The sequence below is a fragment of the Octopus bimaculoides genome, chromosome 18, assembly GCF_046866305.1.
Source record: "Octopus bimaculoides isolate indiv1 chromosome 18, ASM4686630v1, whole genome shotgun sequence".
Classification (NCBI taxonomy): Eukaryota; Metazoa; Mollusca; class Cephalopoda; order Octopoda; family Octopodidae; genus Octopus; species Octopus bimaculoides.
The window spans coordinates 16,947,977-16,963,082 of record NC_142945.1 but is presented as its reverse complement, the minus strand read 5'-3'; the positions used below and the strand labels follow the sequence as shown (position 1 = coordinate 16,963,082).

Below are 15,106 nucleotides of genomic sequence, written 5' to 3'. Positions count from 1 at the left end.
GTTTCCATCTACCAAATTCACTCACAAGGCTCTGGTTGGCCTGAGGGTATAGTAGAAGACACTTGCCCAAGGTGCCACACATTGGGATTGGACTCAAAACCATGTTGTTGTGCAGCAAATCTCTTGCCACACAACCAAGCCAATTATTTTATTGTGTCCATTTCATGCTGTTATGTGGGAGCTTTATCTCCAACATCAGTGGGATAGCCCCTGACAACTGAAACCACAACAGAGATGCTTCACTACCTGAACTCCTGCATTCATAGATGGAATACAGCTACACCTTCAGCACACAAGTGGTTACCCTAAATATGGGAGAGCCTTTGCATCTTCAGGTAAATTAAATTCAGATGATTGCTTTTATTGATGAAAATCATGTTGCCAAAATTTTATTATATAATTCATATTATAATGAATTATATAGAATAGTGAAGGTGCATGGCTCAGTGGTTAGAGAGTCAGGCTTACAATCATGAGGTAGTGAGTTCGATTCCCAGACCAGGCTGGGCTGTGTGTTATGTTCTTGAGTAAGACGCTTTATTTTACGTTGCTCCAGTTTACTCAGCTGTAGAAATGAGTTGTGACATCACTGGTGCCAACCTGTATCGGCCTTTGCTTTTTTCCTTGGGTAATATCAGTGGCATGGAGAGGGGAGGTCGGTATGCATGGGCAATTGCTGGCTTTCCATAAACAACCTTGCTCAGGCTTGTACCTCAGAGGGCAACTTTCTAGGTGCAATCCTACGGTCATTCATGACTGAAGGGGGTCTTTACTCTTTATTATAATGAAATTTTGATTAAGATCATATAATTTAAATACAAAGACATTAGTACAGAGATTCCCATGTCAAAAGTAATGCTTATTAAATCACATTGTTTTGAATTAATTATGCATTATTTTGTATCTATGAGATTTTGGTGAAGTAACTGTTAATCTTTAGAATGCTATTGTAGGGTTGGTGTGAAAGGCCAGATCTGGCCAATTTGAACATAAAACAGGTAGAATATTTTGGTCAAATATGACTGGTTTAGATTACTCTTTTACTTGTTTCAGTCATTTGACTGCGGCCATGCTGGAGCACCGCCTTTAGTCGACCCCCTTCAGCTGTCAAGCAATGCTAGGGGGACAAACACAGACACACACACATATATACGACGGGCTTCTTTCAGTTTCCGTCTACCAAATCCACTCACAAGGCTTTGGTCGACCCGAGGCTATAGTAGAAGACACTTGCCCAAGATGCTACGCAGTGGGACTGAACTCGGAACCATGTGGTTGGTAAGCAAGCTAATTACCACACAGCCACTCCTGCGCCTATAGATGTTAAAAGGTTTAAAAAAACATATGTACTGGACTAGATTTGTTTGGCTAAAACCCTTCAAGGTGATGCCCCAGCATAGCCAAAACACATTACCTGAAACAAGTAAGAAGTTGAAAAAAAAAAGAAAAAAAGCTAAAACAGAAAAAAATTCAAAACAAAATGAAAAATAAAAATTACCCAGACATGTTGGAAGGGTGCTGACAATTCTGTGGTGAAAATCAGAGTTCTGTTTAATGGTACAAGTGAAGCAAACAAAGAGAGGATACATCATATCATCAGAGTCAAATGATTCCATGCCACTGCTTGACGAAGACTGGACGTCAGAATCAGAATCGCTTGAAACATTTTTGCAAGAATTTTCAAATTTCTCAGACATCTTGAAAGATCCTGGTGAGTCCAAAAAGATATCTGTGTCTTCAGTAGTTGTGAAACCTTTGCCATTTGAATCTGCAACATAAAGATACAATATGAAATACCAATAACTTTCAAACAATTAAATATCTAGGTGGGCCTGCAAAGACCACGAGCTCTGGCACTTCCTCCAGACTCATCAAGTTAAAAAAATAAATGTAGCTTGCTCCGCTGGATGTGTAATGTAAATGTGCATACCCGTCAGAGTGTAAGTATCTTGAGAGAAAAGCTGAACATAAGAAGCGTCAGTAGTGGTGTGCAAGAGAGACGATTGCGCTGGTTTGGACATGTGGTGAGAATGAATGAAGATAGCTCCGTGAAAATGTGCCACTCCCTAACAGTTGAGGGAACCCGTGGAAGAGGTAGGCCCCGGAAGACCTGGGCTGAGGTGGTGAGGCAAGACCTTCGAACATTGGGCTTCACCGAGGCGATGACTACTGACCGAGACCTTTGGAAATGTGCTGTGCGTGAGAAGACCCGGCAAGCCAAGTGAGATCATTGCCAGTGCCCCTGGACTGGCTCTTGTGCGGGTGGCACATAAGATGTACCATCCTGAACGTGACCGTTGCCAGTACCGCCTGACTGGCCTTGTAGGGTTTTCGAGCGAGATCGTTGCCAGTGCCCCTGGACTGGCTCTTGTGCGGGTGGCACATAAAAGACACCATTTCGAGCGTGGCCGTTTTCGTGCGGGTGACACATAAAAGCACCCACTACACTCTCTGAGTGGTTGGCGTTAGGAAGGGCATCCAGCTGTAGAAACTCTGCCAAATTAGATTGGAGCCTGGTGTAGCCATCCGGTTGCACCAGTCCTCAGTCAAATCGTCCAACCCATGTTAGCATGGAAAGCGGATGTTAAACGATGATGATGATGATGATGATGATTCCCTTAAATATCTAAATGTCTGACATGACATGTTGTTTGTAATAAATAATTGTCTTTAATGGTGGAACTCAAAATAGGCAAATAACATAATGTAAATATCAGGTTAAAAAATCTTGGAATGGAATAAGTTGAAAGCTGCTCATTAGTCATCAGCATGTAACGTCTGTTTTCCATGCTGGCATGGGTTGGATGGTTTGACAAGAACTGACCAGCCGAAGAGCTGCCCAGGCAACCATGTCTGTTTTGGCATGGCTTCTATGGCTGGCTGCTCTTCCTGACACCAACCACTCTACAGTGTGTACTGGATGCATTTACACAGCACTGGCACAGGCGTATTTTATATGGCACCAGCACCCACAAGATGAATAATATAGTTTGTAAGCACAGGTAAAATGGTTTTTATACTAAGTTGAGTTGTTCCATTAACTTACAATCTGGTAAATCACTAATAGCAAAAAAATAATAATAATAATAAAAGATAACAAAATTAAGAAAAGAAGTCAAACAAAAGTACATACCATTTGTTGTTTGATTCTGTTCTGACATGTTAGAGGTTTGTTCAAATGGCTGAAATAAACAATGGTTGAAAATATATTTAATATATTCTACAAGTTAAGCAGTTGTAATCATTGTAATCTTTACATTTGATTTCTTGGTTTTGGTTTTTTTTTTAAAACCCTTTTGACAGATATCTGCTTCTATGATATCAACTTCCTTTTTTTTAAAGTGAGCTAACTTTAAAACCTTCCATCAAAATTTCATGTTAATTCATATTCTAGACATAAGGCTGTGAGCTGGGGAATGGCAGAAATGTTAGCACGCTGGGCGAAATGCTTAGTGATATTTCGTCTGCCGTAACGTTCTGAGTTCAAATTCCATCGAGGTCGACTTTGCCTTTCATCCTTTCGGTACCAGTTACGCACTGGGGTCAATATAATCGACTTAATCTGTTTGTCTGTTCTTGTTCGTCCCCTCTGTGTGCAGCCCCTTGTGAGCTGGCAGAATCATTAGCACACCAAGCAAAACACTAAGTGGCACTGCATTTAAATTAATTAAAACAACAGCTTTGTATTTCAACAGATATATGGTAACAAAAAGATTAAATCTTGTTATTTAGCCAGGCCATTCCTAACCAAATAAACCTCTCCAGCCTTTTACTTTTTGCTTTTCTTTTTCAGGTATATTGCACATAAGATTTTGTTAATAAAATTCACAGTTCCTATAATCCTAATGTTTCAGACAAAGCCCTTTGTATGTAAAACAAAAATACTTCTCACCAACATGGCACAATAATTCATCCAAATTTTCAAATTTCAGTGTAAAATTTTTGTCAACCAATAACTTCCAGGATCCTCAATATTTTTTTTTTGCTAAATTATTATCAAATGAATCCTTGTTTTTAAAACTGTATAGAGTAATTTGAGAGAAAAGATTTGCCTGTAATTTCTAGCAGTTTAGGGAATTGTCAAGAGATTCCTTTCATTGGCTTAATTTCTCTCTTTTTTTTTTGTCTCTCTAGGATAGAATGGGGCATGCCAAAGCTAGGCCGAAACAGCTGTAAGATTAAACTTCTGTTCATTCTCTAATTCCTTATGTACTTTGTATTTCTATCTGTAAACCTGGTTGGCAAAATAACATGGTTTGTCATAAACACCTGTACTTTGTGTGTTGTCACTTTAGCTATTAATTAAATTAATGAATTCAACGGGATACACTGTCTGCAAGTAGTTGGGTTCAGCATATTATCCTCCATTTTCTAATTGATATATATATATATATATATATATATATATATATATATATATATATAGATATATATATATATAAACAGATATATATATATATAAACATGCATACTGGTACTTTGTTTACCAACCCTGGAATGAGGGAGGGCAAAGCTGATCTCAACAAGATTTGAACCGAAAACATAAGATAGACTACAAAGCATTTTGTTTGATGCACTAACAGATCTGCCGATATGCTGCTGCTGCAGCACCACGCCGCCACCACCACCATCACCACCACCACCACCATCACCACCACCACCACCATCACCACCATCACCACCATCATTGTTATTTTACTGTCCACGTTTCTATGTTTGCAAAGGTCAGACAGAATTTATTGAGAGAGATTTTCAAGGCCCTGATTCCCTTCCTGTCACCAACCCCCTCACCTGTTTTCCAAGTAAGGTGATATTTTGCTGTGACTAGGCATGTTTCATGGAAGATTTGGTAACAAGGGACACCATTTGCATAACTGCGACAATCATTAACCACTATCACACAAAGTCAAGACAAGGAGACAGTAATACACACACACACACACACATATATTCATATATACACAATGGGCTTCTTTCAGTTTCTATCTATCAGATCCACTCAGAAGGCTTTGGTTGGCCTAAGGCTATAGTAAAAGACACTTGCCTGAGTTGCCATACAGTGGGACTGAACCCAAAACCATGAAACTGGGAAGCAAACTTCTTACCATACAGCCACACTTGTACTTGTTCAACATAATCAAAGAAATATTATTATCATTATTATTATTTTTATTATTATTATTATTATTATTATTATTGATGTAAATGAGAAGCCAAACAAAGACTATAGAAATTGGTCATCTAGTAACTACTTACCACATTATCACTGAAGCCAGACTGAATAGGACAGTAGAAATAGTAACCAGGACAATTTGGCACTGGTAAGAACCATGTACTCATCGTTTCCTTAAACTTGGTGGGAATAATCTGATGCAATTCTGAAATGTATTCACAACAGAAACCTTCCTCTGTGGGTGCCAATGGAATAGGTACTCGGCCTGGTGGAAGCTGAAACAATGGCTGGTCAATATTTCTGGACAAAAATAGAATGATACTGACATGGAATTTAAGTAAATTAGAGTTAAGGGAAGTCATCATCATCATTTAACATCCGCCTTCCATGCTAGCATGGGTGGGACGGTTTGACAAGAGCCAGCCAGGCAGAAGCCCGCACCAGACTTCTGTAACTGTTTTGGCAGGATTTTTAGTGTTGGATACCCTTCCTAACACCAACCACTCAGCAGAGTGGACTTAGTGCTTTTTAGCTTTTTGCATTACATAAGCACAGGCAAGATCAGTTTTGGCAAGGTTTTTACAGTTGGATGCCCTTCCAAATGCCAACCACTTTACAGTGTCGACTGGGAGCTTTTAAGTGGCACCTGCACTGACGGGGTCACTAAGTACTTGCAAGACAAAATAAAATCTCTTTTGAGAGGGAAGGGAGCATTGGAAGAAGTGACCTTGTGTCAGATGATGAAAGATTATAATGAGACAGAAACAGGTGTCTTGCTGTATAGGAGGCACAAGGTTACCCGGCCAGGGGAGGGGAGAGAGATCAGGAATGAAGACAGAAACAGGTGTGCTGCCACAAAGGAAATACATGGTTACCCAACCTGCGGGAAGTGCAGGAGGAGAAGAGAGAGTTGAAGACAGCAGGATAGAGTTGGTGGCAAAGTGCCAGGCATACTTACAAGGGACGGGGATCAGAATATAAATGGGATGGTTGAGTAAAGGAAGAGAGAGATATAGTTGGTGGCAAGTGCCAGGGCACGCTCTTGAGGTTCGAACACCATAAAGACAATATATCAGCAGTAAATTGCTGAGTATTGAAACAGTAATTTCTATATATTATAATAAAATAAACTAGAACATCAATTTAGAAATATGATGGATTGAAATTTTGGCACAAGGCCAGCAATTTTGGAGGAGGGGCTAAGTCAATTACATTGACCCCAGTGTTCATATGGTACTTATTGTATCGACTCTGAAAGGATGAAAGGCAGAGTCAACTCCAATGGAATTTGAACTCAGAATGTGAGGATGGATGAAATGCTGCTAACGATTCTATCTAATGGTGTGCTAATGATTTTATCTAATCACCACCTTAATTTAGAAATATAATAATATAATACTATATCTTTAAATGACCAGAGTAGAAAACATGATATAGATTTAGAGCATACAAATAATTACTTTATCTTTTACTTTCTTCAGTCATTGGACTGTGGCCATGCTGGGGCATCACCTTCTAGGCTTTTAGTCAAACAAATCAACCCAAATCAACATATTTCTAAGTCTGATATTTATTCCATTCGTCTTGCTTGCTGAACCCCTAAATCTTGGGAGCATAAAGAAACCAATACTACAGTTTCAGGATTTCAATCCCACTTCACAGTACCTTGGGCAAGTGTCTTCTACTATAGCCCTGGGCCAAATAATGCCTTGTTAGTGAATCTGAAAATGTGGTAAAGCCTCGTCATGTGTGTGGGAGAGAGAGAGGCAGACAGACAGAGAGTCTTAGTGTTTGTCGCCCCAACCTTCTGAGTTCTTTCATAGGATTTAGAAAAACTGAAGAACTGCTACAACAAGTGTGTGGAGAGGAGAACATGTTGAATAAAATCCTAATTCACTGATCCACTTGCATTTTCTTTCACCCAAAGCCAAGAACTTTGAAGCCCCCCCCCCCCCCCGATACACACACACACACACACACACACATGTATTGTGTTTTTATGCAAGTGGAATTACATGTGTGTTATTTATTTGTGCATGTGTCAATCAATGATATAAGAGAAAGTAAACTAAGATCCACGGAAACTAAAAGTCTCTCTACAAAAACAGTTCATAAAATTTTTTAAATAAAAGTGGAAGTGTCCTGTCTAAAACATCAAATGTTTTTCTTGTGGTTGTGTGATAAGAAGCTTGCTTCCCAATCACATGGTTCTGGGTTCAGTCCAACTGTGTGGCACCTTGGGAAAGTGTCTTCTACTATAACCTCAGGCCAACCAAAGCCTTGTGAGTGCATTTGGTAGATGGAAACTGAAAGAAGCCTGTCATATATATATATATATATATATATATATATGTGTGTGTGTGTGTGTGTGTGTGTATACCTGTGTTTATGTGAGCCTCTGTGTTTGTGCTTGTCCCCACCACTTGACAACCAGTGCTGGTGTGTTTGCATCCCCATGACTTAGTAGTTATTCTATCAGTGCCTTTTGCCAAATCGCAAAGCTTTAAAAAATAAGCACTGGGGTCAATACATTTGCCTAAAAATTCTTCAAGGTCATGTCTTAACATGGCCACAATCAAATGACCGAAATGGCTAAAAGATATTTTAGCTTTTACTTGTTTCAGTCATTTGATTAAAGATTATCCTGTGATGCAAATGGAGACATTGTTAATAATGTTTCCTGGAGATCATTAGGAGTTCCAAGTCTTTCAACATGAGACACCTTCACTCAGGCAACCCAACCTGGTTAGGGCATTGATCAAGCCCCAGATTGTGTCTAGTTAGCACGACCCTAGGTAACGCTGCCACTTTCAAGACTTGCACGTCCTGATCCACAGCCACCTTGAAACAACATATCCACAACCTCCAAAGCCAACTTGATGGCCTTCTGCCTACTGGCCAATATGATGTCAAGCTCTGCAGAGGGACTGATCTGCAAACCCTCTGCATCCCACCTCCATGGGATTTCTTCACCCCATGTGGTGCATTGCTGTACTCAAGAAAACCTGCCCACCACAATAGAATTGAGATCCTAAAACCAAGGTGCCATGTGAAAAGTATTGTTGTGGGTGCTGGTGCCACATAAAAAGCACCCAATACACTCAGTAAAGCAGTTGGCATTGGGAAGGGTTCTAGCTTTAGGAACCAAAACAAAATAGATTATGGAACCTGGTGCAGCCCTTAGTCTTGCCAGTTCCCGTCAAGCCATCCAGCCCATGCCGGCATGGAAACCGGACGTCAAAAGTTGATGATGGTACATGCAATATTTTACACCAAATACATAAATTCTAGAAATTGTACTTACACATTTTAACATCATGATGTTTGTTAAAGGGAAACAAAATTGACAACCTTATAGAGCTCACCTTTCACTGCTGTCTGCAAATCGGACTGCTGATTTACGTGGAGAACCAGTGCTTAAAAAAGATGAATTGTCTTCCTCTGCATTCTGTTTCAGCTTGGTGATGGCTTGTCGAAAATGTCCACAGGTAGCATGTAAGAAATTCACAATGTTTATTTCTATAGGTAACAATTCGTCGCAAATATTGACAGCTGCATCCATGTCCATTTTATCTACGTAGTGCTGATCAGTCAAATTTCGGAAAATTCCTACAATATATCATGACATTTGGGATTTGTTAAGGAGAGAAAATAATAGATGACTGTCTCACTCACAAATGAATTCCAGACTTTTACTAATGCAATATTCCACAAATATTGATACCTGCTTCTATGAATGCTATTTTATTTTATAATTAAAACTAGAAGTATCTTCAAACTGTGTGTGTGTGTGTGTGTGTGTGTGTGTGTGTGTGTGTGTGTGTGTGTGTGTGTGTGTGTGTGTGTGTGTGTGTGTGTGTGTGTGTGTGTGTGTGTGTGTGTGTGTGTGTGTGTGTGTGTGTGTGTGTGTGTGTGTGTGTGTGTGTGTGTGTGTGTGTGTGTGTGTGTGTGTGTGTGTGTGTGTGTGTGTGTGTGTGTGTGTGTGTGTGTGTGTGTGTGTGTGTGTGTGTGTGTGTGTGTGTGTGTGTGTGTGTGTGTGTGTGTGTGTGTGTGTGTGTGTGTGTGTGTGTGTGTGTGTGTGTGTGTGTGTGTGTGTGTGTGTGTGTGTGTGTGTGTGTGTGTGTGTGTGTGTGTGTGTGTGTGTGTGTGTGTGTGTGTGTGTGTGTGTGTGTGTGTGTGTGTGTGTGTGTGTGTGTGTGTGTGTGTGTGTGTGTGTGTGTGTGTGTGTGTGTGTTTTGCTGCTTTCTTGTCTTTACATCGCATGATACTTGCAAATCTGTGGCATCATTGAGCAAGCATTGTCCTTCATTTCCAATATTCCAGGAAAAAACATGTCTGATCATGGGGAAATATTATTTTACTTGGAAACAGGTGAAGGTTGGCAACAGGAAGGGCATCCAACCATAGAAAACTTGCCTCAGCAAATTTCATCTGGTGCAAGCATGGGAAAATGGATTTAAAAAAAAACAAACATAAACACACGCACGCACACACACACTGGGCTTCTTTCTGCTTCTGTCCATCAAATCCACTCAGAAAGTTTTGGCCAACTCCACACAGTAGGATTGAAACTAAAACCACAAGGTTGGGAAGCAAACATCTTAACCACACAGCCAGTGGAACAGTCAATTATGTCAAACCTAGTATTTGGGAAACATCAGTCAAGTACTAGTAACAATATGATTGACTGCTCTCCAATTGAAGACCTTGTGCCTATGTAAGAAACCAATATGTAATAGGTGCAGGTGTGGCTGTGAAGTAAGAAGTTTACTTCTCAACCACAAGGTTTCAAGTCGTCTCACTGCATGGTACCTTGGGCATGTGTCTTCAATTATAGCTTTGGGCCAACCAAAGTCTTGTAAGTCAATTTGGGAGAAGCAAAGTGTGTGTGTGTGTCTCCTTCAATCTACTTAACGACTGGTATTGGTTTGTTTATCCCCTTATAATTTAGAGGTTTGGCAAAAGTGACTGACACAATAAGTACTGGGGTCAATTCATTTTACTAAAACCCTTCAAGGTGGTGCTCCAGCATGGCTGCAGTCAAATGAGTGAAGCAAGTGAAAGAAAGATTTATTGTTAAAAAAATTGATTTTCCAGACATTACCTAGAAAACATAATATAGATCTGTCCTTTTGTAAATCTACTCACCTGTGACATAGCTGCTATAAAACACTTCCATGATCTTCTCTTTCTGTTTCTTGAATTCACCAGGGTAGTCTGAAGTGCTGTCATTAGAACGTCGATCCAGAGAAGCCGTGCTGTGACGACCCCCCTCGCTGCTGTCATCATGGATGTCTAAATTGTTAAATACTTTAGAGAAGGGCTCACATCCTAGAAAAATATTTTCAAGGAACTGATGGTCCTCATAGATATCAGGAGGTAGGGTGAAAGTACTTTTGTGAACAAGGGAGTCGGTGATTCTTGACAAAGCACAATCATAGATGTAGACAGGAATCACAAAGTTTTCTTTCTTTTGGAACATGGAAGTATCATACTCTAAATTTATGTCATCGGGAGGAAAATTAAAAGCACTATCTGCAGTAGGATGCACTGAAGTAGGTATATCACTGAGTGGCTCTGTTGAAGGAATATCATGTCTTAAAGTGGATAACAATGGTGGTACTTGTTGTTGGAATGGTTGAGAATAACCACCATGCAATTGAGATGGAGAAACATTTGGTTTGTTTGAAGAAATAGTTATCTGAGAAGGAGATAACGAGGTCTTTCCTTGTTCTGAAGTTTGAATCAAAGATGGCTGCTCTATTAAAGGAGATAAAGGAAAGTCCACTTGTGCTGGGGATTGTGGTGGAAAAGAATGAATTTGTGTTGGCTGTAAAGGAGAATGGTTCATCCCTTGAGGTAAATTTTGGCCCTTTATATTTTGAGGGTTCTTTGGAAAAAGAAAAAAAAAAATGATATATATTTTAATTTTAAAAGATGTAAGTAATTTATGTGAAATTATTGAAATAATGCAATAGTAACATAATTGTCTACATAATTAGGATGCTGGTTGAATAACAGAAGAATAGAGTCATCATCATCATCATCTGCATCATCATTTAACCCTTTAGTGTTCAAATTACTCTGCCAAGTGTAAAGCTTATTTATTCATATTGCTTTGAATTAGTCATGTATTGTCTTGTAAAGGTGTATAGCTTAGTGGTTAGGGCATTTGGCTTACAATTGTAAGGTTGTGAGTTCAATTCCTGGTTGTGCTCTTGAGAAAGACACTGTACTTCACGTTGCTCCAGTCCACTCAGCTGGCAAAATTGAGTAGTGCCTGTATTTCAAAGGGCCAGCCTTGTCACATTCTATATCACACTGAATCTCCTTGAGAATTAGGAGTGCTCAGCCACTTGCACGTTAATCTCACAAGCAGGCTGTTCTGTTGATTGGATCAACTGGAACCCTTGTCATCATAACCAACGGAGCACCAGTGCCAGTATTGTCTCATAGCTTTGAGATTTCAATAATGTCATTGTCTATTTTTAGGATGATATTGTAGGGTATGTGTGAGAGGCTAGACCCAGTCAGTTTGAACTTAAAACAAGAGGCATATTTGGGCCAGATATGGCCAGTTTAAATGCTAAAGGGTTAATGTTCATTTTTCATGATGACATAGTTTCAACAGGAGCTGGCAAGTCAAAGGACAATGCTATGCTCTAATGTCTATGCTGACATGGTTTCTGTGACTGGATGCCCTTCTTAATTCCAAGCACTTTACACAGGGTACTGGATGCTTTTTCACATGGCACTAGCATCAGTGAGATCACCCAGTAACTCACAAATCAAGACTCCTCGGCTGAGTGAGGAGTACTATTGAAGTAGGTGGCTTTATGCCAAGTGATGAAAGGTTAAAGAATGATAGAGGGACAGCAAAAACACTAATAATGATTTCCATCATTTCATAAAGTAATAATATCTACAAGGATGAATATATCTGTGTAAATGAAGCAGTTTGATGCCGTCCATTTTCTATCACTATAATACTGTGCTCTTGTCTGGATCATATAATTAAATATAAGATAAAGAAACTAGCTCTGAAGTGATCCTGAAGCTATTCCTAGTTCTGTAATACAAAATCTCTCATTTTAAGGCATTCATATACAGATTAAAACCTTCCAGTATAATTATACTCGAGAACTTTTCTATCATTATGTTCTAAGCACCAGCTTACAGTACAGAACAGCCAGCTGCCATTCACAAGAAAGTATGTTTGGTGACATGTACCATGTTTATGCTAATTGCTTTAGGTGCCAGTGTAGTCATAAGCAGACTTAGATACTTTCTTAGCCTCCTCATCTTTGATCCAGCAGCACATCTAGATGTTACCTGAACAGGTACACGGTGTGCCAGGTGTCAAAGTAATTGCAGAGCAATGTAAGATGAGGTGTTTTGCTCAAGAACACAATGTACCACCCAATCTGTGAATTGAAACCACGATCTTACAATCATGAGTACAACACTAGACCATGCACCCTCAATAATAATAATAACAACAACAATAATAATAATAATTGTAAAAAAAAATTACAAAAATGGAATTTACCAGTTCTGTTGTTGACAAGGTCTCATTTGAAAGCCTTTCTTTATTTGATAGCACCTCATCAGATAACTGATCAGGTAACTTTTGACAATCTAAATCCCACTCTTTTACTGCAACAATCTCTAGATTATCATGCAATGTCTCAGTGAAGCTGCTGGATTTCAGAGTGAGCAAATCATCGAAAGATGCTGGGACAAATATCAGGAACATATGTGAATGGTTAATGTCTTGAATGAAGCAACACCATTTGGTTGGAGCAGCATTGTTGCAGCCATCCTTACCAGTCGTTGAATCTTTATTACCTGCATCTTTTGGTACTTCCTCCTGTCCACCTAGATTAGTTTTCTTATCACAAGAAGGATCTAGATAGATAGAAGATGAAAAACAAAAAAAAATATTTTGGTATCATTTAATTTCAATAAAATATATTATATTTATTAGATATAAAATTAAAAGGAATTGAGACATTATCATCATCATCATCATTGCCATCATTATTATTATTATTAATAACGGCAACAACAAATTGGAAGCATTTGAAAAAAAAATATTAGAATTCATTTTAAATGACATAACCTCCTATCTAAACTTCTCAAAGCATATTGTTTGGTACTTAACTGCTTTTATTCTACCACATCTCTCAATGAAAATATTCATTTCAAATTTTGGCACAAGGCCAGCAAGTTTTTTTTTTGGGGGGGGGGATCAATTAAATCAACCCCAGTGCTGAACTGGTACTTATTTTAACAAGCCCAAAAGGATGAAAAACAAAGTCAACCTTAGTGGCATTTGAACTCAGAATGTAAGGACAGCTGAAATTCTGCTAAGCTTTTTGCCTGGTATGCTAACCATTCTGCCAGCTTGCCTCATTTCTCAATGAAAATATTAAGGAACATTTCTGCTCTGAAATAGTTTTGTTGAGATTTGAGAGAAAATAAAAGGAAGGGCCCATTTGATAATATAGTCTCAGGCAGATGGTCAAAAGTGGAGGCATGTGCTTAATGGTTAGGATGTTGCACTCATGATTGTAAGATTGTGGTTTCAATTCCTGGACTAAGCAATGTGTTGTGTTCTTGAGCAAAACACTTCATTCCATGTTGCTCCAGTCTTCTCAGCTGTCAAAAATGAGTAATCCTGTGATAGACAGGCGTCCCATCCAGGGAGAATATATATGCCACCAAATCCAGAAAACCAGCATTATGAGCCTACAGCTCAGGAAGCACATTCGATACTTTTTTTTTTTTTTGGAGACAGATGGGATGGTCATTGCTGGAATGTCTATAACCATAGGTTTGCACTATTAAGGCTGACCTGAAACTAAACAATAACAATTAAACAAATAAAAACGAAAAAACTTTCTTTACCAGATTCTTCATGCTGTGTTTCATTGAATAAAGAAGAAGCTGACATAGTTCTCTCAGTTTTTCGTTTTGTCAAGGATTTTGTAAATTCTTGACAGTCTTTCAGAGAGAGTTTGATTTCTCTACCATGAGAAGCTTTCAGTTTGGCCAAAAAAATCTCAAACAAAATATTGTTTGGTGTTTTCCATTCTTTGTCAGGATATACAGAATGGTCTGAAAACAAAGCAGAAATTATTAACCACATTTAATTTCATTTTAATATCAACTAGGTCAGGAAAATCAGAATTCTTTTCAGCAACACATTTCAGGTACGGAAATATTTAACTTCAGGTTACTCTGTCAAATGTCAGCAACAGAACATAGGATGGTAGTATGCATGCAAATTACACACTTTTGGCATTGGGGAGGTCATCATCATCATCATCAACAGCAGCAGCAGCATTAAATGTTTGTTTTCCATGCTGGCATGAGTTGGACAGTTTGACAGGAGCTGGCCAGTTGGAGAGCTGCCCAGGATCCATTTTGTCTGTTTTGGCATGGTTTCTACAGCTGGAAGCCCTTCCTAACACCAACCGCTTAACAGAGTGTACTGGAGGCTTTTAATGTGGCACCAGCACAGATGCTTTTCATGTGGCACTGGCCAGGTAGTGAGGGGAAAAAAAAAAATTCTTGCCAAGTCAGTCACTGACATGTGACATTGAGCCACAATTTCAGACAAAAGGGGGAAACAATGAAGAAAGTAAAAGGGGTTACTGCGTCAGGGGTAGGGATCCCTCAGCCACTGATGAAATTCTGCCTACATTCGAATCTGAATTCACCCACTCAAGAAGTATCTCAAACCCTGTATGGAAAAAGTAAAAAACAGATGAAGCTAAGATTTTGTGGAGGTATGGGGTCTGGTGGTTGGTTAGAGTGTCGCACTCATGACCATAAGTTCCTAGGTTCAGTTCCTGGAGCAGGCAGTGCACTATGTCTTTGAGCAAGGGCACTTTATTACACATTGCTTCAGCCTACTCAACTGAAATG

The 15,106-nt window shown here is 39.2% G+C and overlaps 1 protein-coding gene across 4 annotated transcripts in view; it reads right to left on the bottom strand.

The window, feature by feature from the left end:
• The window catches only part of LOC106873556 (KICSTOR complex protein SZT2), a 188,185-nt gene that overhangs the window by 85,009 nt on the left and 88,070 nt on the right, over window positions 1–15,106 (bottom strand). For all 4 annotated transcript variants that reach the window (XM_089365841.1, XM_089365843.1, XM_089365842.1 and 1 more), the window contains exons 23-29: window positions 14,084–14,293; window positions 12,723–13,081; window positions 10,322–11,063; window positions 8,539–8,782; window positions 5,257–5,473; window positions 3,134–3,182; window positions 1,499–1,768 (exon numbers count right to left, since the gene is read on the bottom strand). In XM_089365841.1, the coding sequence (XP_089221967.1) occupies window positions 1,499–1,768; window positions 3,134–3,182; window positions 5,257–5,473; window positions 8,539–8,782; window positions 10,322–11,063; window positions 12,723–13,081; window positions 14,084–14,293 (2,091 nt within the window). The remainder of the gene's footprint in view (window positions 1–1,498; window positions 1,769–3,133; window positions 3,183–5,256; window positions 5,474–8,538; window positions 8,783–10,321; window positions 11,064–12,722; window positions 13,082–14,083; window positions 14,294–15,106) is intronic.